General features: G+C 38.6%; 1 protein-coding gene across 3 annotated transcripts in view; it reads right to left on the bottom strand.

Annotated features, from left to right (window-relative positions):
- Window positions 1-27,257, bottom strand: part of LIFR (LIF receptor subunit alpha) — a 108,542-nt gene that overhangs the window by 47,535 nt on the left and 33,750 nt on the right. For all 3 annotated transcript variants that reach the window (XM_020795687.3, XM_020795688.3, XM_072992823.2), the window contains exons 2-9: window positions 19,814-19,970; window positions 11,468-11,585; window positions 10,357-10,511; window positions 8,084-8,247; window positions 5,896-6,070; window positions 4,801-5,085; window positions 3,228-3,357; window positions 1,017-1,174 (exon numbers count right to left, since the gene is read on the bottom strand). In XM_020795687.3, coding sequence (XP_020651346.3) covers window positions 1,017-1,174; window positions 3,228-3,357; window positions 4,801-5,085; window positions 5,896-6,070; window positions 8,084-8,247; window positions 10,357-10,511; window positions 11,468-11,585; window positions 19,814-19,898 — 1,270 coding nt within the window. In that variant the 5' untranslated portion in view covers window positions 19,899-19,970. The remainder of the gene's footprint in view (window positions 1-1,016; window positions 1,175-3,227; window positions 3,358-4,800; window positions 5,086-5,895; window positions 6,071-8,083; window positions 8,248-10,356; window positions 10,512-11,467; window positions 11,586-19,813; window positions 19,971-27,257) is intronic.

The raw sequence follows: 27,257 nt of genomic DNA, 5'->3' as shown, positions 1-27,257 counted from the left end.
AAGGCAGGCAGGCAGCATTGTAAGTATGATGTCCCTATCTGATTGATCAGTAAGTTAGCACAAGCTGCACTAATCATAATTTCAAAAGTATCAAAAGAACCATTGAACAGGGCATAAATAAATGAATAGTATATCTCCTGGCAAAACATCAGGTCTTACAGGAACAGCCACTGATTGATCCTCCTCTTCCTATTAGAGGCTAGAAGTCATCATAGCTATCCTGACAAAGACACTGCGTTGCAATCCAAGCAGTGTTCAAGGTTCCTCGGCCCATAAGCACTTCTCATTCATGAAATTCTTTTCACATTTATTTTATGGCAAATAATTTCCTGTAACAATTAGAGATGGGCACGAACCTCAGTTCGGACGTTCGTGCCAGTTCATGTGGGCGGCACCTTCCCCTGCCTCCCTCGTCTTAAGTGGGTGATTAGCCAAGGAGGCAGGGCAGGGAAGCCTGTGCTCCTGCCAGGACTGATTGAACAGTCAAACAGGAGGATGAAAAGAGCACGTGTCGTCTGGTGAGTGGGGGGTCTAGCCAGAGAGGCAGGAGAAGGGAATAAGTATTCACCTCTGGTGAACATATGAACCAGCACGAACCTCCGAACTAAGGTCTGTGCCCATCTCTGATAACAATCCATACTTTCATTTCTTATTATGTGACCAATGCATTCTAGCTTTCTCCATTTTATTTTTTGGTCTTTATTTGTTTTAGTACTTCGTTGTTAGTCCCCCAAACAGTTCAATAAATTCTATGTATCCTGGGACAAACCTGCTTTTTGGGGGAACCAGGGGGTATATAGCAGCCTGTGCTGGTTCACAATTCCATGCCATATAATATCACTGAAAATACACAGCACTGTACAATGGACAATCTCAATGTCAATTCTAAGTTTTTCTTGCCTGTTACAAGCTGCTCTAGGCCATTTCTATTTTAATTTTTTTTAAATTACTGAATAGTAACTTCTGAAAGAGCCTATCACTGTAAATAAAATTGAATTAAATGGATACGTTCTTACCTCTGTGTTTTATATCAATTGACAAAGAGGCTTCTGACTGACCAAGATCATTCGAAGCATGGACTGTGAAGTTATAAATCCTCTGATTGCTGAGAATTGGGAAATGACACTGGTAAAGTTTACCTTTGCCTGTGTATGTAACATTCTTCCCAGATATTCTGCAAGGTTAAGGGAAATGACATGGTCAACATCCAAAAATATTTGGTACATTAAAATAAATCTGTGATTTGTTGAAGTTGGAATTAAGTTATCTCAGAATAGGTTATAAGAAATACAAAAGACCCAAAGTGATTAAGTAGTCATGAGTATTCATTACTTTCAGTACAACAGTAACATTTACAATATTCGCAAACACTCTGTCCTTCATTCTTCAATCCAAGAAAGTCAATCCAAACAAATAAAAATTTGTAAACTAACATTAAATATATGAACCCGAGTTCTTTGTACCAATCTAACAAGAAACAGTGATTAAGGGTGGCTTCCTAGTTTCTGCCCCCCCCCCCCGCGATCATTCATATCCAAATCAAGACAGCTGTTCAAAACCACTCTTGGCAAATCAAGGGAAAGACTTTTGTCACCCTATTTTTATAGCATTAAGGATCCCACTACATAGCCTCAAAGAAAACAATTGACACTTTTGTCAGTTTGTTAAGGTCTGTTTTGAATTTTCCTTCGGGCCTACAGAAAAAGTTGATCCTATTTTGGGAAGGAACATAAGAACATAACATAAGAAGAGCCCTGCTGGATCAGGTCAAGGGCCCATCTAGTCCAGCTTCCTGCATCTCACAGTGGCCCCACCAGACGCCTCTGGGAGCACACGAGACAACTAGAGACCTATCTCCTGATGCCCCTCCCCTGCATCTGGCATTTTAAAGTACCTTCCTTTTAAGCCTGGAGATTATACATCATCATGATGGCTTGTAACCTGCGATGGTCTGTTCCTCCAGGAATCTGTCCAATCCTATTTTAAAGTCTATAACTTTGCTCCCACCATTGTATTTTACTGCACTCAGCACTTAAGCCAAGATTTTAATCCAAACTGAAGAAAAATTAGTGGATCTTCCTGGTCACCTTTTATTTGCAGTGATCATTTTTCCCTGGGAAGCTGGGCTGAAGCTGAAGGCCAGGTATGTTTGCACGGATATTTTGCTGAGTTTTTTTCCTGGGTTTTCTTTTTGTCTCCCCCACCACATGGCCTGGAGGTGGGGCCTAGGTGGTGGGGCTTTCTGCTTTAAATGAGCATGTCCCAGGACCGCGCGCCTAACGGCATGCGAAATTCTCAAGTTCTCTGATTCTGTCTCTGACCCTAATATGGTAAATAGGAAAGCAAATTAGATTTGCATACACCTGGGAGGCAGGAAAGTTTTAAAGGTCAGATCATACTTCCGCACTATTAAAGAGCAGGCCGGGTAGGTGGGGCTTGTCAGCCATGGAAGGCAAGCCATCTAGGAGAAGGAAAACTCCAATTTCAAACCTCCACTGCCTTGTGGCTATATCCACTCATGGAAAAGGCTTCAGGGGTTAACCTAGAGGCAAAATCCAGAGCTGGAGTCCCGAAGGCAGTTCGTTTCATTCTGCCAACTCCTGCGACGTTGCTGGAACAAGTTGCATTGGCTCTTGCTATTCCATTGGACCATTTCAGCAATGTGGAGAGGGGGGATCTGCTGCTTGGCTAACAGCCTATCCTTTTACTATTACTTAACCCAGGCTTCATGCTCTGGTGAGGACACTCCTCGATTCAGAGCATGTTACCATAGTCTCTCGAGACTGAAGGATGCCTATGAAAAAAAAACTTTAAGCTTGTTTCTAAAACTATGCAAAGCAAAGCTCCCCTAACTGATTTAAACAGGCTAACTCCATGGACCAAGGAACCCAGGCTCTCCCTTTCATTTCCCTGACTCATGCTACAGTTGTCATCAATGGATATCCCACACAGATACACTATTCAGCACAATGAACAACATAGAATGAACACAATACTTCTTCAAACCAGTCCCCACTGGGCTGAATTGAAAATCTATTTAAACAAATGGCAGTTCTTACATAAATAAAAAGAACTTTATGACATCTCTCTATCTACAAATTGTAACATGCCTGCACTCTTTTCTACCACTGTTGGGAGGCACTTAAAACATACTTTGGAAGAATAACATTTGTTATTCTCTTGTTGGGAGGCACTTATAACATTACTTTGTGGAAGAATAACATTACCTTTCCAATAAAGTGTATTTTGTTCTTCGTTGGCCATACAGTTCAGTGGACCTTCCTTGCTCCCATGTGCATGTTATTTTCCTAAAATCTCTTGTTTCACAGTTTACATTCTGTGGTACATCAGGGGGATCTGTAGCAATGAAAAAGCAATTGCATGTACCTGCACTCTTTGCTATTCAGCATTATGTAACAGAAAAAGGCAAAGGGATATTGGTTGCCCCTCAGATGTCCCCATGTTTAAATAACCGAATCCAGACAAGACAAAGGTGCTCCTGGTCATTCAAAAGGCAAAGCAAGGAACACGGATTCAGCCTGTGTTGGCTGGGGTTACATGTCCTCTGAAAACATAGGTGGGCAGCTTAGGAGGGCTCCTGGAATCATCTCTGAGCCTGGATGCCCAACTTTTGCCTATTTTTAGGATTGCCTTTGCACAGTTAAAACTAGTGTGTTGGATGCTCTTGTTCCTTGAGAAGTCTGATCCGGCCATGCCTTAGGTATATCTCAGCTAGGAAACTTTAACATGCAAAGGGTCTGCCTTTGGAAAGTGTTTGGAAACTCCAGTGATTCCAAAATGTTGCACTTAGATTGTTAATTGGGGCTGATTACAGGGAACAGATAACTCCTCTGTTACAGCAGTTTTGCTGGCTGCCGATCTGTTTCTAGGCACAATTCAAAATTTCTGGTTTTAACCTTGGGTCTAAGCTATCTAAAAGAACATACTCTATCTCCCTTTATGAGCCTATCTGGGTATTAAGATCTTCAAGAGAGACCTCTCTCTTAGTCCCACCACCCTCACAGGCATGTTTGGTGGGGACGTAGGAGAGGGTTTTCTCTGTCGCTGCTCCTAGGCTATGGAACTCTCTCCCACGGGAAGCTAGGCTGGCTAGGCTGGCCGCATTTCTGCTGCCTTTCTGCAAGCAGGCAAATACCTTTCTCTTCAGGCAGACTTTTCTTTAAATGGATGGTTGACCAAGGAGATTTTTTAAGGGAGCATTTTATTGTGTTTTTAATATTATTCTTATCATACGTTTTTCACATGACAGTTGTTTAATGCTTTTTTAAAAAATTGTAATAATGTATTATTTCGCATTTAACTTTCCTTTTTAAATATACTCTAATATTTAAAATACTGTAAGCCAATTTGGGCCCTAGAGGAAAAAAACAGGATATAAAGATTTCACTGTTGATTTCTAAGACATGTATGAAAACATGGCTATTCAGACAGACCTTCCAAAATATCCCATCTACAGAACCCAGCTTTAAGCCAATTACTTCATTTTATTAACTGTTCTTATGTTGTATGTCACACTTGCTTTGTTTAATTACATTTCAATTTCATTATTAATTCATGTTTGTTGCTTGTTTAGAGAGTTGTGATGCCTATGTGGTTATTACTTAGGGATGTTATTACTGTATTGTTTGCTGTGAACCACCTAGAGTGGACTTGTAGCCAGATGGGCAGTATGTAAATTAAAGAAATTTGTCTGTTATAGTGCTCTGCCACAGAGAAGATCCGGGTTCATCTCAGAATAAACTACAAATGGAGATTTGAAACCATGTTTGCTGTACTTACAGCCGACAAACAGAACAGTTCCATAAGTATCTGAGCTTCCCATGGGTTCTTCGTAACACCAAGCGTTAGATCCACTCGATGATGAAGCGGAGACATTTTGGACTTGAATCGTCATGCTTTTGGTGGAGAGAGAGGCAATCGAACAATGATGAGTAGAACACTGAGAAAAATTCAGAACGTCAATTTTCTCTCCTTTCTTCCATACGCAGCAGAAGGTTACAGTGGAACCCACGTGCACAATTCTGTCTATAGGATACATGCCGCCAAGGAAGCCACTATCTTTTCCTGCAACAGAAAGGCCAGAAGTGAAGAGAGGGAAGATCTGCAGCAGTGGGTCACATCCCCATGTCAGGTGAGTAGCTGCACATTCAAATACTTCTTGAGATATAAACGCTTATTTTTATACAAGGTATAAAAATTCCCAAACATCTGCACCGTATTCAAACAGAGAGGCTATTAAACAAGAGATGGTAGCTTCACAGAGTTCAGAGACTACACTTGTTCCATTCTCTACCACCGCCACCCTTGGGACTACACCTCCCCTGGCTCTCCCCCCCCCTTTTAATTGTTTTTTTAATAAAACCAGAAGGAAGCAGTTTTGTATGAATAAAACCAAGAAGTATTGGGGGGAGGCAAACTGCATTAAATGGGAGAATCAATCACTCTGGAGGTTTCTGGAGACAAACTTTTCCATGAGTGAGTCAGCTCTAGAAGGGAGGGGGCAAGGATTCTTGGTAGAGCACAGGTGGGCTCTACAATTCCCATTCTTTTTTTTTGTGGCTTCAGAGCAAGGCAGCAATGCATTTTGGAAGGAAACCATCTTTAACACTGGCACAACTTCTGAACCAGATGGTCTTGCTTCTCCTTAAAACTTCCATACTTCCCACAACAACAGAAAAGATTCAATCTTAGATGCATCTGTAACATTGCAAAAAAACAACAACCCCATAGTGACTCTTGATAAACTCTCTGAGTAGTTAAAGAGTGCAAATCAGGAAGCTATTCATTCTGCGGTATACTTCTGCACATCTGATAAGTTACAGCATACCAGTCCATTTGTTGTTCAGTAGACTGTACTCAACAGCATCACCTTACCAGGAATATTCACAAATTCGCTCCACTGACTCCACGTCTTCTTCCCAACAAACGCATCGTCGTGAAGGAAACAGCGGATTCTAACATAGTGTGTGGTGCAATCAAAAGGCAGGGCTGATGTCCATTTCCAGTAGAGGAGAGTGTTACTGCCATTTAATCTTGAATTATATGTCACCTAGTAATGTAGATCAAAATGTAAAAAAATATTTGAGTTGTTGATAAACCATGATATGGGTGACATAGTTATTTGAGACTCAGGTAAAGTGAAATCAAATATTGCCCAAGATGTAGGTAAAGAGAAGATGCATTAAACTGTCATCTGTGAATGCTCCTTTCTGCTCAGAACACTTGTTGAACCACAGATGAGTGTGATATGAAAAGCATCCGAATGGGACACACAGTGTAAAAACGGGAATGGGGGCAACAGAGTTGGGTTTCTAAACTGTAGAATAGGTAGCCAAGAATGTTATGCTTCCAAGCACCCAGTAGGGGTGGGATTTTCATCATTTTAGGACTTCTAGTCCCTGAATTCACCCAAAATCCCCAGGCAGACTTCTAAGAGTAAGGGAGGAGAAACCAGAAGACAAAAAATGTATTTCGACTTCCATATTGTGCTCTTTACATATGTATCAGCTGGGAAGCAGAAAGAAACACTCCTACAGTTGCAGTGCTTCCTAAGAATCACCTTACTGTTGAATGAGAAAGTAAATTCAGTGAGAAGCTCCTCCAAGAGTCTAATGGGGAGCAAGACTACCTTACCACAAACCACTGGCATAATTCCAAGGAAGCAGTGCAAATGAGTGGGTGTTCTTTTCTGCTTCCCAGAAGATACACATGGAGAAAAGCACAATATGGAGGTAGGAAGAAAAACCTCTTTTGTCTTCTGATTGCTCCTCTCCCATTCCTAGAAGCCTATCTGGGAAACATTTTTCTTATTTTGCATTAAACTTTGCATTAAATTACATCAACTATTTGGTTGCCACCTTCTTTTCTGGCTCTCACTTCCGGCTCACCATTTTCCATTTCTAATATTTAATCATGTCTTTCTTTATTGATGCACTAAAACGACCTAGTCTTAGTCACAGTCTTCCAAAAGGCCAAAAATATCAAGCATCCTCACCACTATTGTTCACTGGCCCTCTTTCAAGAATCAAAGCTGAGTACACTACTTAGAGAGTAAATCTTCCATCATTTCATAGATGGCCATTGTTGTGCAGTGGTTAGAGTGTTGGACTTTAATGGGGGAGATCTGGGTTCAAAGTCCCTACAAATCTCACCAAAGCCCCACAATTCAAGCATTCAATAAAGCAGCTCACACTAATCAGTGAACATGTTTGCCATGCGTAGAGAGCTACATCTGAAAAAGAAGGGCGATGTCTACTCCTGGAGCAACTTCATGCAATTAGTAACCCTGGATGATCAGGGTTTCCCACTGCATGAAGAGCTCCCAATGAGGGGAAAAAACAGTCTCCTATTCAGATTCAGCTCTCCACACGTAAGAGTTAGGTCTGAGGGAAGTTGTTACATATTAGAATAAACCCTTTTCTCGAATCCTGGCATAGAGAATTTGAACACCGGTCTCTCTATCTTTATTTGACACTATAGCCCTTACACTACTCTGTTTCTCTCCCTGAGCTTGGAAACACTAGGACTATGTCAAAATTAATATTAAGTTTTTAAAAATATTATTTTGTTGTATTAATTTTCAGAAGTATTACTATGTCAGTTTGTCACAACAAAAGCAAAGAGTCTTGAGGAATCTTAAAAGACAAACAGGTTTTATTCAGAATAGGCTTTCATGGGCAGCCGCCCGAATGTTTCGATGCAGCTTACTTTTAAATGTTATGAAATTCAATTGAAGTTACCATCAGGGGACAAAAATCCATCAACATTCTTGCCACTATGAACAACTACAAACAACATTATTGTCAATTAATAACAACTTTGGCACTCTGTTTAAAAAGAATAAATGACGAGTAATATTTATTTATTCATTCAAGGTATATACCACTCATTTAGTGGAAATACTACCATGGGTGGTTTATAGAAGGTTAAAAATCACAAATCCACAATACACCACAATAACAAAACTAGGATCCAAAACACCCACACATGTTTTCTTAAAAAACTAAGTACATCCAAACTTGATTCTCATTCTCTCTCTCCATATATATGGAGATCTACTTACCCGATCTACTTCTTCCATGGGGTCTTTATATAAGATCTGAATTTCCCAAGTGGCATCCATTTCATATGGAAAAGCTGAACCGCCATCATACCACTCCAATTCAAATGTGTCAGATATATAGTTAGGAGTCAGCCTTTCAATATGTGGAGAGGGAGGAACAAGTGCTGGAAGCAAGGGAATGAAAATTTATTTCAGATCTGCTTATCAATGGCTGCAAAATGCTATTTATGAGTGCATTTTCTTATCCTAAATAGATGCAAGCCTGTTCCACTTTGGTATGTTAAAAGTCTTTATATTTATTCATAAGAATGGAATTCAATCCACTAAGTGTCCATTGGAAGCAAATGTAAGAAGAGTAGAGTACTGTTGGACCAAACGAAAGGTCTATCTTAGTACAACATTCTGTTCACGTGGCGGCCAACAGCAAGTCCATAAACTTTACAGTCCATGACTATGAAGTTTACAGTCCATGGACATAAACAGTCCATGACTATAAAGTTGTGTGAAAGGTAAAGCAGGTGTTCCATATGCATGCAACAAAACTGATACAGTACTTGAGATTTGTTCAATATATATGTATGAAAAATTTATCCGAGTATCATTAAGTGGCCAAATAAGGGTCACAGTTTAGTAGGAGAGCATATGCTTTGCATAAAGAACATTCCCTGACACCTGTAGTCCAGAGAGGGCTACAGCTAGGAATGACCACTTAAGGAAATGCTAGAAGAATGGTTACCAAACATTTGGGCTTCACGTGTCCTTTTTAGTGTTTCAAAAACCGTGAAGATTCAATAAAACTGAATTTAACAAAAATTTAATTAATATAGGTAAAGGTAAAGGTTCCCCTTGACAATTTTTGTCCAGTCGTGTTCGACTCTAGGGGGCAATGCTCATCCCCGTTTCTAAGCCATAGAGCCAGCGTTTTTTGTCCGAAGACAATCTTTCCATGGTCACATGGCCAGTGCGACTTAGACACGGAACGCTGTTACCTTCCCACCGAGGTGGTCCCTATTTATCTACTCGCATTTGCATGCTTTCGAACCGCTAAGCTGGCAGGAGCTGGGACAAGCGACGGGCGCTCACTCCGTTACGTGGATTCGATATTACGACTGCTTGGTCTTCTGACCCTGCAGCACAGGCTTCTGCAGTTTAGCCCACAGCGCCACCACGTCCCTTTAATTAATATAGTTTATACTTAAAGACAATCTCAACACTTAGGCAAGTATCTTACTGCTAGTCCCAACTAAAGTATCTGGTACCTACTAGAGAAACAAAAAGAGATAGTGAAAGATAATAGGAATTCTAATTCTAGCCAACTACGGTAGAATGCATTAAGTTAGAATAGTTCCAAATACAGTTTTTAAAATTTATAGAGGGAAAGGGGCTCTGTGGGGCTCCGAACATCCATGATGCCTGCTCTAGTAAAATGCTTGTTTCATGTTTTTAAATAAGAAGCTAAGCATTTACATACCACTGATTCCAATGGAAGAGAATGTTAAACACCAGACTGAAACCTATGGGATATATGAGCGTTTACTACATCCTAAGATTGACATGTTTGACTCAAAACCATACTGGTCTGTTTTGATACAGGTTTATTCTGAATATCTCAGGGAAAGGAACAGTGTCAGCATCATGCTCTTATGACAACACCATGAAGAAAATGTGGTGTTGAATGTTATTGTTGTTTGAGAGCTCACTAGAGAGAACTCTTACATTCATATAAAACTGGGCTGCTTCCAAACACATAAATAGAGGCTAAATTGTTATGAAATATGAGGTGCTTTTCTGGAAGATTACAGCCTGGCTGAACATCAAGATAGGAAATGACTTCTAAGGACTCCTCAGGTCCTGTACTCTCAAGATAAACATATTGATCTGTCTGTCTCTCCATCTATATGCATACTTTTGTGTTGTGTTATGATATTATGCAGAACAAACTGCAAAACACACAAATGCACACAAACACCTTAACAAATAAATTGTCTTACATAGCATCCTGATTCTTTTCTGTCTTTGAAATAAAGGGATGGGCAACCAACAGACCCCAATGCCCAATTGTGCGCCCGTCAGAATGTCTGGGGCTTTCTAGTACCCCCACAGCCCCAAAAAGGCATTGGTTTTTTCTTTTGAGAAATGAGTATGGCCCTTGAAGGTCTAAGGATGAGGACGTATGGCCCTCAGTCTTTCTCAAGGTTCCCACCTCTTATGTAACATATATAAAGAATGAGAAGATCAGAAACAGTTTTTGTATAAGGACAATGTATACTCACTAATATTTTTCTCTGTCAGTAGGAACGTATTTTTAGCTACATGTTCTCCAGCTGAATTCAAAGTGAATATTTCTATGCAAAGAGAGTCAAACAAAATCAGTGGAAGTGTTTGACGTTTCTCCTCTGTTACCAAACAACTGGGGCTGGTGATAGAGCTGAAAAAAGACACATAATGAAATCTGAAATCAGTCATGTTTCAAATTAGAAGAGCAACACTTATTGCTTGGGAAATTATTTTAAAAGTAATTAGATTATAAAGAAACTAATTTCTCATTTCTGAAAAGTAACTTAAATAGTTACCCTTTTTAAGGAGTGGTTTTTTTTAAAACAAAATCTTGCAAGCTGCTCATGGGTAATTCTCCTCTTACATACTTCGTTGTTACCTTAGGAGTAACAACATATCAATCATCATATGAACTGTGTGAGATTTCTTCTCCATTATTTTCTGCAGTCACACCACTCTAACCATTGAAGTACTTAAAAAGCAACTGCTATGCCAGAAATGGAATACAATTACCCACTGATAAATTACAACTCTGCTGATACTTAGCTACATTTATTACTGGAAAAGAATTTAGTTATAGGTAGCTCATTATTTCCAAGGCCTTATAGAACAAGTGGCTCTAATACCGATAGCTAATTTGGAAAGTGATGTCATGTGTTCAGAAGCACTATTTGTAATCCCTGACAGCAACCTTGTGGTATGATTCAACTCGATTATCCCCATACAGTAGATGAAAAACCTGAGACAAAAGTGAACGATCTAAGGCCACTGAGCAAATTCACAGCAGAGATGCACATCATGAACTTTTACCTTAGTCGTTTCACCCAGCCCGCATCACAAAATACCGTATTTTTCGCTCCATAAGACGCCCCTTTCCATAAGACGCACCAATTTTTTAGGAGAAGAAAAGAGGAAAATATAATCTGTTTTCTTCGCTCCATAAGACGCACAGACTTTCCACCCTCCTGTTTTGTGGGGGGAAAAGTGCGTCTTATGGTGCGAAAAATACGGTAATGAGTACACATTTTATCAACAACCAAACCGCAATGACATAGCTGATATGACCTCCTTCTCAAAACACACACACACAAAAAAAAACATAATTACCTCGTATCATAGCAGAATTTATAACTGAAGTAAGCCTCAGAGGTTGCACTCCAGGTACAGATGACTTCATCAAAAATGTGTGTTACACATGTCAGATTCTGAACCTTGTATGAAGACTCTGGAAATACAAGATTAACATTATTCAACAACACTGAGCTGTGCTCTGAGAGGTGACAAAAAAACAAAATCAACATGTAAGTAATCCAGCATTCTTCCCTTCAGACATATTTCACAATAGAAGCAAATGAACTTGAATCACTGGCTGGAAATTAAATATTCACAGCTGCCCAGCAACAGGACTAAAATGCTCAAGTAGACCAAACGTATTTCAGGCGTATTTATACCACACATTTTGATCATCATTCTCCCTCCTCAAGGAACCCTGGGGGCTCTTGTTCTGTGAAGAGGTGCTAGAAGTCTCTAGAAAAAAAACACTACCCAGTACCCTTGGCAAAGTCTATATTTTTTCCCAGAATGCTGTTAGAGCAGCCATGATAAGAACACTGCATTAAAGCTGATATATACAGTATTTTAGCACCTAAAATGACAAAATGCAAAAAAGAAGCTGGCTTTCAAATAGTAAATAAATCAGCATTTTAAAAAAAAAGAATAAGATCTTGTAGAAGGACTTTCAAGGCAACACTTCAGAACTAGGATGGCCTCTTATGAGGTGTAATGAGTACAGTACTTGCAAATTTTCTCTGTTGACACACTTTCTGGCTCTCACCAAAAGGCCTATAAACTGCCATGAGATTTTACAATTCCTGCATAACAGCAGAAAGACCAGAGCCTTTTTCTTCAGCAGGACAACGAGCAAAACAAAACAAAAACATTGTGCACAAAATGTATACATTGTGCAAACATTTTTTTTCTGTTTTTAAAAAAAGTATTCGGGAAAAATGCCAGGTTTTCTGTGGAAAAAAGAAGCCACTTCTGTGGCTTTTCTGCATAAAAAAGTTGGAAAATATACAAAAATTCTCATAATCTAACCCATCAGGGAGAAAACGTTTCTAACAAACAAGTTTGTTTTCGCATGGATCAATTAAGTAAAGATCTCACCTCTGGAAAGGTCCTTGTATAAAATCAGAATAGACTGCAAAATGAACTGCTGAATTCAAATCCCGAGTTGCACTACTATGGACTTGGCTCTTAAGAATCACTGTCTACTAGCATACTGTCTTTGTAGTACCACAATAATTTCATAGAACAATTCAGAGCAACATGGATGGATGTGACTGCTCATAACAGCACCAGCTCTAGGACTCCCTGCCAAGCGATGCTAGGTTAGCTGTTCCCTTGCTTTTTACCCCCAGATGGGCAAATACATTTTCATGTAGATAGGGTGTTGGCTTTTAGGCTGATTTGATGCTGACCTGAGTTTCAATAACTGCCAGGGTGTTTGTTTGTTAGATTATTTGTTTATTTATTTGATTTATATACTGCCCATCCAGAACGTGTCAACTCTGGGCTGTTTAATGTTAATGTTATCAACACCCTGAATGTTCACTACCTGTGTTAATAATGGCATTGTCACTTTGGAAGCTCATACTAGGTGTCAACACACTGCTGTCATTTTGCTTTATTCCATTTCCACAGTCTCACTTCCACCCCAATGCAATATATTCGTATGTAAACTGGTGCTTCAGATTTGTGTCACATGTGTCTGAAGCAGTGGACTGTATCTATGAAAGTTCACACTGAAATAAATTTGTTACTCATAAGGATGCCACTAGACCACTGGTTTTGTTTTGCTTTGAATTTTGATTTGGTTGTGGCTGAAACACGCTAACAAAGCTACCTCTCTAAAATGTGCTAATTCTCGTTTGCCTAAGAAACAGGGATAAGAGTTCACTCAAGATTAAAATGGAGTACATGACAGACTTGCAGCATTGTTCATCTTGCTTTTTCCACTCCAAAGCAGTTTTCCTACCAGCCCCAGTATAAAGCTGGAGAAAGACTGCTTTAAGCAGTGGAGCATGGGGGAATAATTCAGGCAAACAAGAATGGTACAGGTTGCTGTCCTCTGAAGATGCTGGCCACAGAGACTGGTGAAACGTCAGGAAGAACAACCTTTAGAACACGGCCAAAGAGCCTGAAAAACCCAGAACAACCATCAGATCCCGGCCGTGAAAGCCTTCACGAATATATTAAACAAGAATGGACTTCACTTGCATTCTGCATGTTCCATTTCATATTTAAAATGAACTATCTTTATTGCATAGGCAGAGCAGGGTCAGAATATGTGTGTGTGCGCGCGCATGTTTGTGTATGTGCGTATCTGAAGGCGAAACCAGATGTACACATTCATTAATCACACATATATCTGTTTTGGCCTTCAGAGCCCGGATTGTGCAAATATAACAGATGTATGGTTCTATTATTTTCAGGTAATGGCTTATTAAATGGCCTAAAAATAGGGCTATTTTTCAAGCATTACTCTTGATTTTCCACACACATAAATCTATAAACTGACTAAAAACACATGCGCTTCACCGGGTGAGGCTTATTTCAACAAATAACAGCCCAATTTTTAACAAATCAACAAAACATTAACTATTCTTTGCCCTGTCAAAACTAGACAACAAGCAAACAATAGTATTACACAACAAGCTATTGCTACCAGCAACATTTTTGAAAGCCTTTAATAACAATCAGAATTTTAGGTGTCATGGCAGACACTACTCCATGTACTATAAAACAGGGATGAAGAATCTCTGGCCCTTTTGTTGGATTTCAGTTCCCATCTGCTGCAGCCAGCAAGGACAAATGTCAAGAAAGACAGGCGTTAAACCCCAACATATAGAAGGCAAGACATTTCCCACCATGGCAAGCAAATCGCAAAGCACAGTTCTACTACACATATGTCATGAACTTCCTTTCTACCTCTGGTGTACACTTCAGCGGATGAACATGGGTGAAGAGGGGGTATGCAAATACCCTAAAAGCTATCTGATGAAGGTCCAACAGGCAGCACAAATTGCTTCATTTCATGTACTGTCCTACCCTTAGAGAATAGAGAGGAACATATAAAAGCCAATTTAAAAAAAGCTGAAGAGTCAAAAAAAACCTGTTTCATTCAATTCATCATACAGATAAACTCTGTCATTCAATTTATCCTAATACTTATTTATTTCTTACCACTTCCAGGGAAGAAACTGAACAAATATATAAAATGCTTCATTCTTTTTCACATAGAAAGAAGCTTGGCTATAATTTAAGGAGCCAGTCTTGAATATTACTAATTCATTTATGTGGCAGCACAGCCAAGCTCTCCTCTCACTCTTTCCAAGGGATATCTCTTCCTGACTTCAAAACCTCCGAAGGCATGTACAAAAACACTCTGCCTTTTACAAAACAAATAACCTTATTTGTAATTATTCTGTAATAACTCAGTCTTTTACAAACAGATATTCTTATTTTTAATTATCTGTATTAATTTTTATCATCTACATCAGTGGTTCTTAACCTTTTTGAAAGAAACGCCCCCTTGAGCCATTGAGGAAGTTATCATCGCCCCCCTCTTATTTCTTATTATATCTTATTTGTTTGTTTGTTTGTTTGTTTGTTTGTTTGTTTGTTTGTTTAAGACACTTAAATCCAATGACCCCTGAAAACAAAATTCAATTCCAAGAAAATGAAATGCCCCCAAAAAGTAACATTTAATGATTTAGTTGCAAGCGAATTTTAAGACTCAAAAAGAAATATAAAAAGGGCATAAAATGCAGGAACTAAAAATTTCAAGACGAAAACTCTGAAACTAAATTAAGATAGAAAGAAAATATATATTCATGCACATTGTAAAAAGGCTGCAGCCATCTTCACAGGTTTGGCTTGCTCCAGCGCCCCCCTACCGCCCCCCTTTTGTTCTTTCGCCCCCACACCGCCCCTTTTCGTTCTACCGCCCCCCTGAAAAATGAAATCGCCCCCTGGGGGGCATTATCGCCCAGGTTAAGAACCACTGATCTACATCGTGCACATCATGCAGTATATCTTGTTTTTCCATTCATTAATTAGATGAGGAAAAAGAACTGAAAAAAACTGACATAAACAGGAAATTCTCTGTCAAGCAGCCAAAAACAGATTCATAGTTTCTTCATTCTAAAGAGTCAGCTCTTTAACATTTATTGCTAATATATTTTTCTTTATTTTTCATATGCAAAATTTAAAAAATGCAACCAGAACTGCAGTACACAAATGATTCCTTTACTCCGCAATAATATAGATACAGTATACAATTTTACATGAAACAGTTCAATTTACCAAGGATGGGGACTCAAATTATGGGTCTTGCTGTCAAGTTGGACTTTAGTTGCACCAGTGACTCGACTGAGAGGTTGTTGTTTTTTCAATGATTTGGACTCGACTCATAGACTCTGAACTCATCCACCCCTCCCTGTTTTCTGGCACGGGGAAGCTTGTTTTAATAGGCACTCTGACTTGGGGCTTCAGACTCGGCACTTACCACCAAAGACTTGACAAAGTTCCTGCAGTTTACACATGATAATAGCAGGACTGACTACGGTATTCAAGATACTTAATCTCTTCAGAATAGGGATGGAGACTATGCAATGGACTACAGATCCCATCATCCAACACACTGTGTGGGAGCTGCAGGCCAACAACATATGAAGGGCCACAACTTCCTGTCCATTCTCCAGAATGATTTACTCTGAAACAATGCTTTGAAAGTACTGTACCATTCCTTTTTTGTAAAATACTGATATGTGAACTCTATTTCTATGAGCTGAAGGAGTTTGTCTGTACTGTATCTCTATTATTCTCTTAGGTTCAGCTGCTGTTCAGCCTTCATGGCGTGTTCTTAGTACACTGACCGTGCTTCACAATCCAGGGAGGAAACTGAATGAATTTATAAAATGTTTTATTCTTTATACCACAGAAAGAAGTCTGGCTATAATTTAAGGGGCCAGTCTTGAATATTCAGAAAATTTAAGAGTTCATAGAACTATTAAAGAATCAAAACAACACAGTAATTTTTTTAAAAAGAGAGAGTCCTTTTAAACTCAGCCCAGTTTTTAGATAATAATAATTTTAAGATAATAAAATTAAAACAAAACAAACAAAAACAAGAGTAATAACAAGCAAAAGGCAAAATATACTAAATCAGAGACCTTTGGGTAGTGTGGGCGGCATATAAATTAAATAAATAATAAAATAATAATAATATTACAGTAGTACCTTGGTTTACGAAATTAATGCATTCTACAGGACATTATGTAAAGTGAAATATTTGTAAACCGAAACGCGGATTGCCATAGGAATGGGGGTGGCATTATAAACCTCCAGGCACAATGCATACTGGGGAAACTTTCTTTGTAAACCGAAACAAACAAACAAACAAAATGTAAACCGAGGCATTATTCTCAATGGATTTCCGTTTGTAAACTGAAAATTATGTTAACTGTATATCATTTAGCAAAAGCCATTGCAGTAAGTTGTGTGAACCTGCTAACACACAGTTTTTCTCCTTCCTCTTCCTGACCTCTTATTCCTTCTTTAACCCTTATCTTGTAAACCGCTCTGCGGTCCTTTTCTACTGGGTATAAATCAGGGTGGACAATCAGGACACATCAGGGGCTCAAATGCCCCCACTGCCTGTCTGTACCCCAACAGCACTCCACAACTCCCACAATTTATTTGGCTCAAACATTCAGCTTTTGCCCTCTAGAAACTATGCAGGGCAATATATGCCATGTTTTATAGCCCCTTAACATCAACCTGCAGTCCCACGTGGGACATTTATTTTTTAAAATATGTATTTTGGCCACTGAAGCATTCCAGTTAAACTATCTCATTTATGTTTGCAATTGCATTTTTGGAAGGGAGGGGCGAAGAGTTATGGGATGTGGCCCAATAAGGTTTCTGGAATGTATTGTGTGAAACCCCCACTCAAATGTCTGACAGAAAAACTATAAACAAACAAAGATTTCTGTATTCAAAGGCAGTATCTTATTATGTTTCAGGTGGTGATGCAAACAGGGGAAAGACTTCATGATCTGCTTAGGAACGTCTTGTGTCCCCCTTAACAGGTATTGATAGCAAGGGAATATGACACTAGATGTACATTTATTCAGACCCAACAAGAATAACAGGTTGTGAGCCTCAGAGTTGGGAATTCCCTCTGCAGAATACAGTAAGTGTTGCCTCTCATAACAATGTTAATTGATTCCAGTGAAAACATCGTTAAGCGAAACACCATTTCCCATAGGAATGCAATGAAAACCGGTTAATCCGTTCCAATAGGAGCCTATTCAATACATTTCAATGGTGAAAAAAAAATCACCAAAAATTCAAAAAGACTCAGAACGAAGCCAAATTACTTTAACAAAGGTTTTATTAGGTGCACTAACGATTCCAAGCATTTTAAACATTTTTTAAACATTTTAGAATATTTTTAAAATAGCAAAAACAGGGCTGCCAAAAAAAAGTTAAGCGAAACAGGGGACCTAAAACTGTCATTGTTAAGTGAAGCAAGGTCCCAAACATCGTTATGCGAAAATCCCCCATAGGAAACATTGTTAGGTGAGGCGGCAAAATTTCCAGCAAAGGCCATCGTTATGCGAATTCATCGTTGAGCGAGGCACTCGTTAAGCGAGGCACTACTGTACCAGCAAGGGGAGACCAGAGGCTTCCACTTTATCTTAAACACATTTTAACATGTCCAGACTACAGACTGTATTTCAATTTCATTATGGCTATGAAGTCAGCTATACACTATTACCTGACAGTGAATTATTTTTCATTAATTGCCGTTAATAGTAACAAAACAAGCTACAGTTAATCTAAAAGAGAAGCAAGAGCTTCCCTATTTCTTGTACCTGTATCAGGGGAAGGGAGGGCAGCATGAAAGCTGGAGGCTCACCATGGCTCAGTTAAAATTATGTCCGAACAAGGTATATGTGTTACAGGGAACTGTCCTTCACCTCCTGTGTGACTGGGTTCCAGTCACCTCACAGGAAAATTAATGCATGTTTCTACATCAGATTCTCTACTTGAAGAGGAAGCATGAAAGTTCTCAAAACTATGGGTTGTGTTATAGCTTTCAAGAGGCTCTTGAAAACCTAAAAGAAAGCCATCAGGGGAAATTAAAAATGTTCCCTTTAATTTACAAGTGACCACATATAAAAATAATCCAGGGTACCACAATGTATCACTAACAATTGCGGCCTCTCCACAATGACCCTGATGTATATGGGGCACTCCAACCAAGCTTTAAACAAGCAAACTTACATTGTCAGTAAGCCCCTTCCTGAGGAATTCAGATACCTACAACCCACAAGATACACAAACACAACAGCCCAGCACTATATTAGAATCTGCTTCCATACCTAAGTGTGTGTGTGTGTGTGTGTGTGTGTGTGTGTGTGCGCGCGCACACACGCGTGTTTGCTTTGTTGCTTCTAATCTCTATTCCCTACACTGCACTCCATTAATTCATTCCATTATCAGCTTCTAACCACCTTTTTCAAGATCCTCAAAGCCTAGAAATCTGACTTTATGAAGGAGCCACAATTCCCTCAAAACAAAGAACATTGCCAGGGCTTGTTTAGAGTGACTGAACAAAGCAGACAAGTATAACAACAAAAAAGAGATAAATAACCTATGTTTTAGTATATTTCTACTTTACCACTCTGAATGCTTAAGGCAGCTTATAACTCTTCCTAAACATCAGTTTTGATCTTTCAGGATCTCATGATCCATACATAGCAAAAACAATCGGTAAATTAGAAGATCAACCTTTATAATGATGGGAACATTCAACTGCTCTATAAACTGCAAAAGTGGTTCCTTCCAAATGTTACGGAGTTTTTATGCAATTGCTTATTTTTAAAAATTGTATAGCCCAAATCACAATAAAATCACATACTGAGCAATACATTTATTGGTACAAATACAATCCATTCCTATAATCCCTTAATACGTTCATCTCATCATGCTCTTTATTTAATTCTAAACCAACATCTAACAAAGGGTGCCAACTTTAAATGAAATTATCTTCTTTTATTTCTCTTCTAACAGTCTAAGGCAAGGAGACAAATTTTCCGTTAATGATATTGCCCATATTCTATATTTCTATTCTATCTTTGGAAGGAAGCATTTTTCCATGTCAAGGCAATTTCAATTCTTACAATCCCTACCCCAAATGTTATGGAATGCAACACTGAAAATCTCTGATAATGGGGCGTAGTAGCCAAAGCTGGCAGGAGCTATAGTACAAAACCTCTGGAGTGTATCACATCAGGGGAACAGCTGGTGTGAAGCATAAAATGAAAGGCAGTCATTATGCAAGAAACCAGAAGAGCAAGAGAAGTATCAAAATACACTAACCTGTTTTCTGACTGTGGACCAAGTCGTTCAGGATAAAGAAAGGAGCTACTGCCAACAGAAAGCACGGAATTTGATTAATCCACATTCTTTTGCAATTCAGTATGAAGAGCTGGTCACCTCAAGCAGGAAAGAGTATCATCCTTCACATAGACAGGCTCTAACAATTAAAAACAAACAAACAAAAAGTTAATTTACAATGCCTGTAAATTTCCTAACATCACTGCAGGCTTATATTCTTGGATAATATTATAAGATATAAAAGGAATCCATGCCTGAGTATTTGTGATGGAAAACTGTGGAGGGTGTTATATATTACTGCACTGTTGTTGTTTTTATAACCTCCAATATTTGGTGTTGGAACCCATGGGAACCATGCAAGCACATACAACTTTGACAAAATGTGTTATTTTTTATAGATGGTGTATTTGCTCATGCAACAGCTGCAAAAAAAAAAAACCTTAGAACAAATATGGGACAGGCTGATGTCTCTTGTGCTATGTGCAGTTGGCCAACAAAGCCTCCTGTGGATAATTTTATAAAGGGCCACAACACACGTGGTGTGGGAGAACAGTGATAATTAAGAAATTAAGAGAAGTAGACAAAGACAGGAGGAATTCTGAATAGATCCTAGCTCACCTACACTTGCTCCCTTTTGACTTCTGTCAGATTTAAGGTATTAGTTAGTTATTACTTATAAAGACCTAAACATTTTGGGACCTTGTTACTTATTGGAGCACCTCTCCTCAAGAATATTTAACTGTTTGTTCAACCTGCTCCTCTTGGGCCACATAATTGAGGGTTCCTACCCTGACAGAAGTAAAGAAAAATAATAGCAGAATTTGGGCTTATTCAGCAGTGGCACCCTTGTTGTGGAATAAACTTTCATTAGAAATTAGACAGTCCCCTCCCTATAGATCTTCAGAAGATTATTAAAGACAGAGCTGTTTAAGGTAGCCTTTGGCAACATCTTAGGCTAATTTATGAGACCCATGCATTATATTTGTAGCACTGGTTATTATTTTTATTATGCTGGTGTACATTTTTTTTATTATGTCATCTTTCATGTAATTTGGTTTGAGTTACGTGTCAATCTTAGATCACCTTTTCCATGTAATTTGTGGTATAATGCTTTTTTGTTATTTTATTGTTTTAGCTGGCTGTAAGCTCTGCTTAGTTATGCAAACTGCCCCAAGTAGTGTTCTACTACGTCAGGTGTTCTATAAGCTCAAGCAAGCAAGCAATAAGATAGAATAAAGCAGAAGCACAATGACAAAAAGTTCATAGCCTTTAAAATGTTGACTGCCTAGCTACTAAGTTTACAACTGAATTTGCATGGAGGTGTGGATAGAAAGGAAGATTCATCCTATTTATTTTTGGCAGAAGGGTGGTATTTCAAACAGAGGAAATACTGAGGAAGTTTATCATACTCTCTACTACACCACTTTGTGTATTAGTATGAATGAGTCACTTCCATCTTGACCCTACAAATTAATAGGGACCTACAAAGGTCCTGTACTTAATAGACCTGCTCAGGTCTGGCAGTCTAAAGGGTGTCAGTTATTAAGTCAATCCACCTCATGTTAGATCATTTTCTTTTTCCTATCACCTCCAGTGTTTCCTTACATTACTGTCTTTTCCAGCGAGCCTTACCACCTTATTATCCTCATAATATGCCCCAATACAATAGCCTGACTTTAGTCATTTTACCTTCTAGAAAACTTCAGGCTTAATTTCATCTAGAACGCACTTTATCTTTTTGACACTCCCATGGTATCCATAAAACTCTTATTCTAACATCACACTTCAAATGAATTGGTGTTTTTTTTTTTTTTGTAAGCTTTCTTCATTGTTCAGTTCTCACATCTATATACAGTAATCAGATATGCCACCGTCTGAATGATCTCCTTGACCTTCCTGGTCCTTCCTCTTGCCCTTAAGAATATTTCAGCTTTCAGTCTCCCTTAGATGTTTTTGGTGTTAGTCTTCCTTTTATTAAAATATTGAGCCATGTTATCGAAAATATTCAAGAGTTGCAATGTTTTTATTGTCCAGAAAAAAAAAATTAGGAGAAGGCCATGCAGTTCAGGATTTTTTTTTTCATTGTCAGTCTTAAAGCTATGACATTCTTTAAGCCACATACTGTAATTCTTCTGTAGTCATTATTTTTTCATTTTAATGTTCCGCTGCAATCACTACTATTATCCCAATCCAATTTGCCCTCCCTTACTCTCAGTGGTGGCTTTTCCCCCCCTTCTTAAATAAAATCCAACAGAGGAATTCACACATTGCTTCCATTTTGCACATCACTGGTACTGTAGGTGTATTATGCTGTTTTTCTATGGGAGGGGCTTGTGTTTTCTTTGACATCATTACCACCAGCAAAGCAAGTTCATTGTGGTCGACTCTTCTCAACCTAAATGTTTCTCTGCAATTAGCTGAGTCAATCTTTGGCATTCAAAAATCACTGAAACAGTAAAGGAACACACTATTTTTAACAACCATGAGATTCAGTTATTTGGCAGTCAGTCTGGGATTTACTCCCCATTTGGCTGAATCCTTTTAACCAAATGTCCCCTGTAAGTGTTTCCAAAACCAAAATGCTTGGGTAAGCTTTCTCTCCTACCCTTTTCCTAAGAAAACATCCTGCTTTCTCACTAGTGTGCTGCAAAAAGTTTTCTCCCAGGCAAGAAATGTCTATCCGTGTCTTTACCTGATGCACAACAGGCAGGCACGCACGCAGGCAGACACATTCACATACTCAAATTATGTACTACTTAGCAATCTGCAGAGCTCCAGTGTTCTTTCTTTCATACCTGGCCCACCTTAAATCACTTATCATGCCTTTTTAGATTTATATTTAATGTCCTTCTTTTAGAAACAGAATGCTAGACCAGCAAAATAGTCCTAAATTAACTGTATATTAATGAAGTCATTAACATATACGAATCTCTTATTAAAATGTTAAAAAACTGAATCGGTCTTAACTAGGAATGTGAACTATACTTGCTATTCTCATCAATTTAGGCTGTTTCGATGCAACGAGACAACTTAGATGAGGCATTTTCGAGCCGCACCAAATTCCTCACCTCAAGTACTAAAATGAGCAAGGTCATCAAGACTTCTGTGATTTATGTAAAATGTTTTTATGGTTCTCTGTATAAAACTAATGTCATTTCCCTTTAAGAAGAAAAGCAAAGGCAGAGAGAGAGCTGGTACAGCAGTAGCTGACAATTTTTAAAGGTGCAAATAACCCATTTGATATAGGGACGTGGTGGTGCTGCGGGTTAAACTGCAGAAGCCTCTGTGCTGCAAAGTCAGAAGACCTGCAGTCATAAGATCGAATCCACCCGACGGAATTAGCTCCCGTTGCTTGTCCCAGCTCCTGCCAACCTAGCAGTTCGAAAGCATGTAAGTGCAAGTAGATAAATAAGTACCACCTTGGTGGGAAGGTAACGGTGTTCCACGTCTAGTCACACTGGCCACATGACCACAGAAACGGTCTTCGGACAAACACTGGCTCTATGGCTTGGAAACAGGGATGAGCAAAGCGCCCTAGAGTTGGACACGAGTGGACTAAATGTCAAGGGGAGCCTTTACCTAACCCATTTGATGCTTCAGATTTTTAAAAATCCACAAAACAACAGGTATTACAGTTCTGCAAAAGTTGTGCAAGTTAACAATTTGCACAAGTAACACAGTTTGAATGTGTTCATACTTGTGTTCAAAAATGTATTCCATCAATAGTACCAGCAAATATTTCACCATCTTTATCTGTGAGGATGAGACAAACAAGGATTTGCGTCCCTAGTCTTAAGTCTTCCTGACATCTTTTCAGTCAAATCAAACACATTTTCCAATATCAACTTCAATTTGATGATATAAGAATGAATCATCTACAATATAGGCCCCATGTTATTTTTAATTGGGTCCAAATCTCCTGCTTATCCCAATTTGTAAAGTGACAGAATCAACACACCAGATTTGATTTTACTGTATTCATATACGTAGAGTATTAAGACGTCAAGGTTTGAAACCTTGTATAAATGAGTTAGAAAAATAATAAAATAATTATGGGGGGTGCAGGGGGAAAAAGTGCTTTAAAAGTAAAATTATTTTTAGAAGTGTGGCTTCAACATCATTGTTTTCAAAACATTCTACATTTTAACAACAATTAGCCAGCTCTGGCAGAGCAAAGTCATTGAATTCATAAGCATCTTGGCAACTGAATGACTGTTTTGCTTTAGATTGAATGTTTTGGTTACAATTTGTAAACATACATACAAGATCATAGTAAACAAATTTGTGAATAAAACAAAGTGAAAATGGTATAATCTTATAGCACTATCTTTTGGAAAAAAGCAAATAAATGAATTATAGGTTTTCCTGGCTTCAGAATATATTATTAGTCCAGAATTTGTCTTTCAGTATTTCCTGTAGTAGCAGAATATTGTCAAAAGATAAATATATGTCAAAAGATAAAGTCAGAAGAACAAGTAGAAGCAAAGTAAGCGAGATTTGATGTTGTTGCTCACCCAGAAATTCCTGGATAAGAAAACCTGAATTAGGAAAAAGAGATAAGAGGAAATGAAAACAATTGCTGCAAAGTATTTTAAAACATTGAAAACAGATATGCAGATATCCTTTCAAGAAGGAGCTGAAACAATGCCAGACAAGTGTCACCAGAAGGGTGGAAAAGATTATGAAACCGCACAGAGAAAATACACAGAAAACATGGATTTTCCCCCCATAAACTTTAATAACCAGGCTGGGTGACCTTTTGACAAATGTTTTTCTCTGTTTTCTTAACATGCTCAGAGACTGGGTGATGCATTTTACTTTTATATATATATTACTGTTAACATATATTTATCTATGACTTTAAAGTAAGCATAAGTAGGTACTTTTTACCCTACACATTTTTATTTTTGTTAACTTTAATATAATTAGAGATGTGTTCTCTAAATCTTTACCAACACTTGTTGTTAAATATGCCTCCTTTAGTGTATGAGCAGCTTTATTTTTACAAGTCTGGATTTCTAGCTATAACTTAGGTTTTCACACCTGTAACTTTTCATAAGTTGCAAGGATACAGTTTCTTTCAGAACTGTATGACTTGTGGAAGTTACAATAACTGAAGTATTTTGTGCATATGGAATTTATTTATTTATTTATTTAGATACAGTAAATAAAGCTTGAAGAAATAGAAAGCTAATGTTGCCTGAAATTACTGCAACAGTGAAAAGACTTATACTGTATTCAGATGAAAGTTTGATATGACTGCCTTCGATTGTTTGGTTTCATTCTAGAATTAACTCTTTATTGGGATAAACGCCAGCTGTGACAAACACAAACTTCTGATTTTTCCCTGGAGGTCTATGGACTTCCTACAGGCCTTTTAGAGAGAGCCAAGCACCTAATTTCTGAGTATGACAAAGATGTAAGTAGTTTCTGTTTAATTTGGTAGACTTTTACATCTATTAGAGTTGGGACTAGACATGTGAGCTTTGTACATGTATGCTGGAGGATACGAATATGAAGCTCAGTACCACAACTGCCATGGCAGTCCATTCCCACTCCCCCAAATCAGTCCAGTCCATCCACCGTTCAAATGGCAGCAACGTTGCACCAATCGGAGATGTAATCCCACCAGTGCTGCCCCGCCTCTCCCCTCAGCCAACTGCTCTGCAGCAATTGGCATGATGTTGCTGCCATTGGATATGTGCACTGTGAGAAGCCCAGTGACTGGGCCAGGATATGAAGTCCCCATGTCTAGATGGGACCTTCAAGAAAAAAAAGAAGTCCCAGTCTCATAATTTGGCGGGAACCTTCCAGGTTGAGAAGCAACCACGATCTCTCCACAAATAAGGCCAACCAAACAGAGCTTACCCAACATTTTGCTTTCCCAGATAAAAGACAAAAGAATGTCCCCTCAGTAGTTAACGAACAGAAGCTGATGGGACTTGCAGCTGAATCTGATTTCAGCAACTAGCACATCTGGGGCAGCAGACTAGTTTAGGGGAGTAAGGCAGGCTGTGTGCCATATATATATCTTTGTATCCCAACAGAGGGAAACAAAATGTCCATGGAATACCAGGAGCACCGCAGATCTATTTAAATCACTACAGGGCGAATTTCAAAAACCAATGATATTTTTAACAAAAAGAAAAATTAAAAAATTTGGTTTAAATTTTTACAATTGGATTTTAAAAAAAAATATTCAATGTTTTTAATCATTGATTTTTTATTTACCTTGAAGTGATTTTAATCTTTATTTCAATCCATTTGATTTAAATCAAATCCACGCTGCCCAGGAGGTTCCATTACTGCCTTATAGTGTTTGCAGACCGAGGCAGTAGACTTACTCTGAGTAATGATAGAGCGGGCTCTGCAACCAATTAACATGCCAGTCAGCTGGCACTAGAATTCTGCAGGACAGTCTTCACATTGGCCACTGTTCACATATATTCTCCCACTTTAAATTACAGAAGTGTTTTAGAAACCTGAAGAGTAAGGATAGTGCTGCTCTTATGGAGCCAAGAGGTGCAAGCAAAAAGGCAGAAGCCTTGCATAAAAGGACAGAGAAGAACCATTTGTGACCTAATGCTTTTCTAGGATCAATAGCTAATTCTCATCCCATTCATGCAGGAATGAAAGAGACAAGTGACATGTTCAAAAACCAGAATTTTAGTCACATGGCACCTGGGGCTTTCCAACTGTACTTCAAGAGCATCTCTTTTTGCAGGTGAGCAGGAACAGGAGTGGTGTGGGTACTTCCAAAGTTACATCACTTCTTTTTGTAAAGTTTTTAGCTAATGGAGAGGGGGAGTCTATAACAACACCTTCTTTATATCACCTCTTCCATGGTGAGTGAAATTACGGCACATGAACCCTCAAACAGTCCATTTGCGGGATTTGCTGAAGAACAGGCAAGTCAAAACAAGAGACAAATACACCTTTGGATTAATATGCCTGTCAACGACTGGAATGGGTCAGCACTCTATATATTTCAATAGTTACAGCTAGTGTCAGCTTGGCAAGTTTGAACAAGTGCCCTGCTCGGTTAGAAACAGACAATTAACTTATGTTATTATTTGCCCGTTTGTTATTTTACTTTCCGAGCTTGACACAAACCTTCAGCCTTGATAACATGAGCATTCAGATAATGTTTTACTTCATGAGCAGATTGTAACTGAGGTCTTGTTTATTTTGCCCCCATTTAACCTGTTTTAAGTTTTTCAGGGCCAGGCAACAATTGAACTATCAATCATCATGGCTGAAAAAAACATAGGATTTGACTTTCATATTTTTATTTTATTTATTTATTAGATTTTTTTTACCGCGCCTTACCCGGGGCGGCCAGAATTGACTACTGTGCATTAATCCAAATTCTACACCTTTGTACTGAAGCTAAATTCAGCACAAGGCTTTTGCTGAGTACTCTGAA

This window comes from Pogona vitticeps, chromosome 2 (genome assembly GCF_051106095.1).
Source record: "Pogona vitticeps strain Pit_001003342236 chromosome 2, PviZW2.1, whole genome shotgun sequence".
In the NCBI taxonomy this organism is placed as follows: domain Eukaryota; kingdom Metazoa; phylum Chordata; class Lepidosauria; order Squamata; family Agamidae; genus Pogona; species Pogona vitticeps.
Note: the sequence above shows the minus strand (reverse complement) of the source record. Positions and strands in the feature narration are given on the sequence as shown.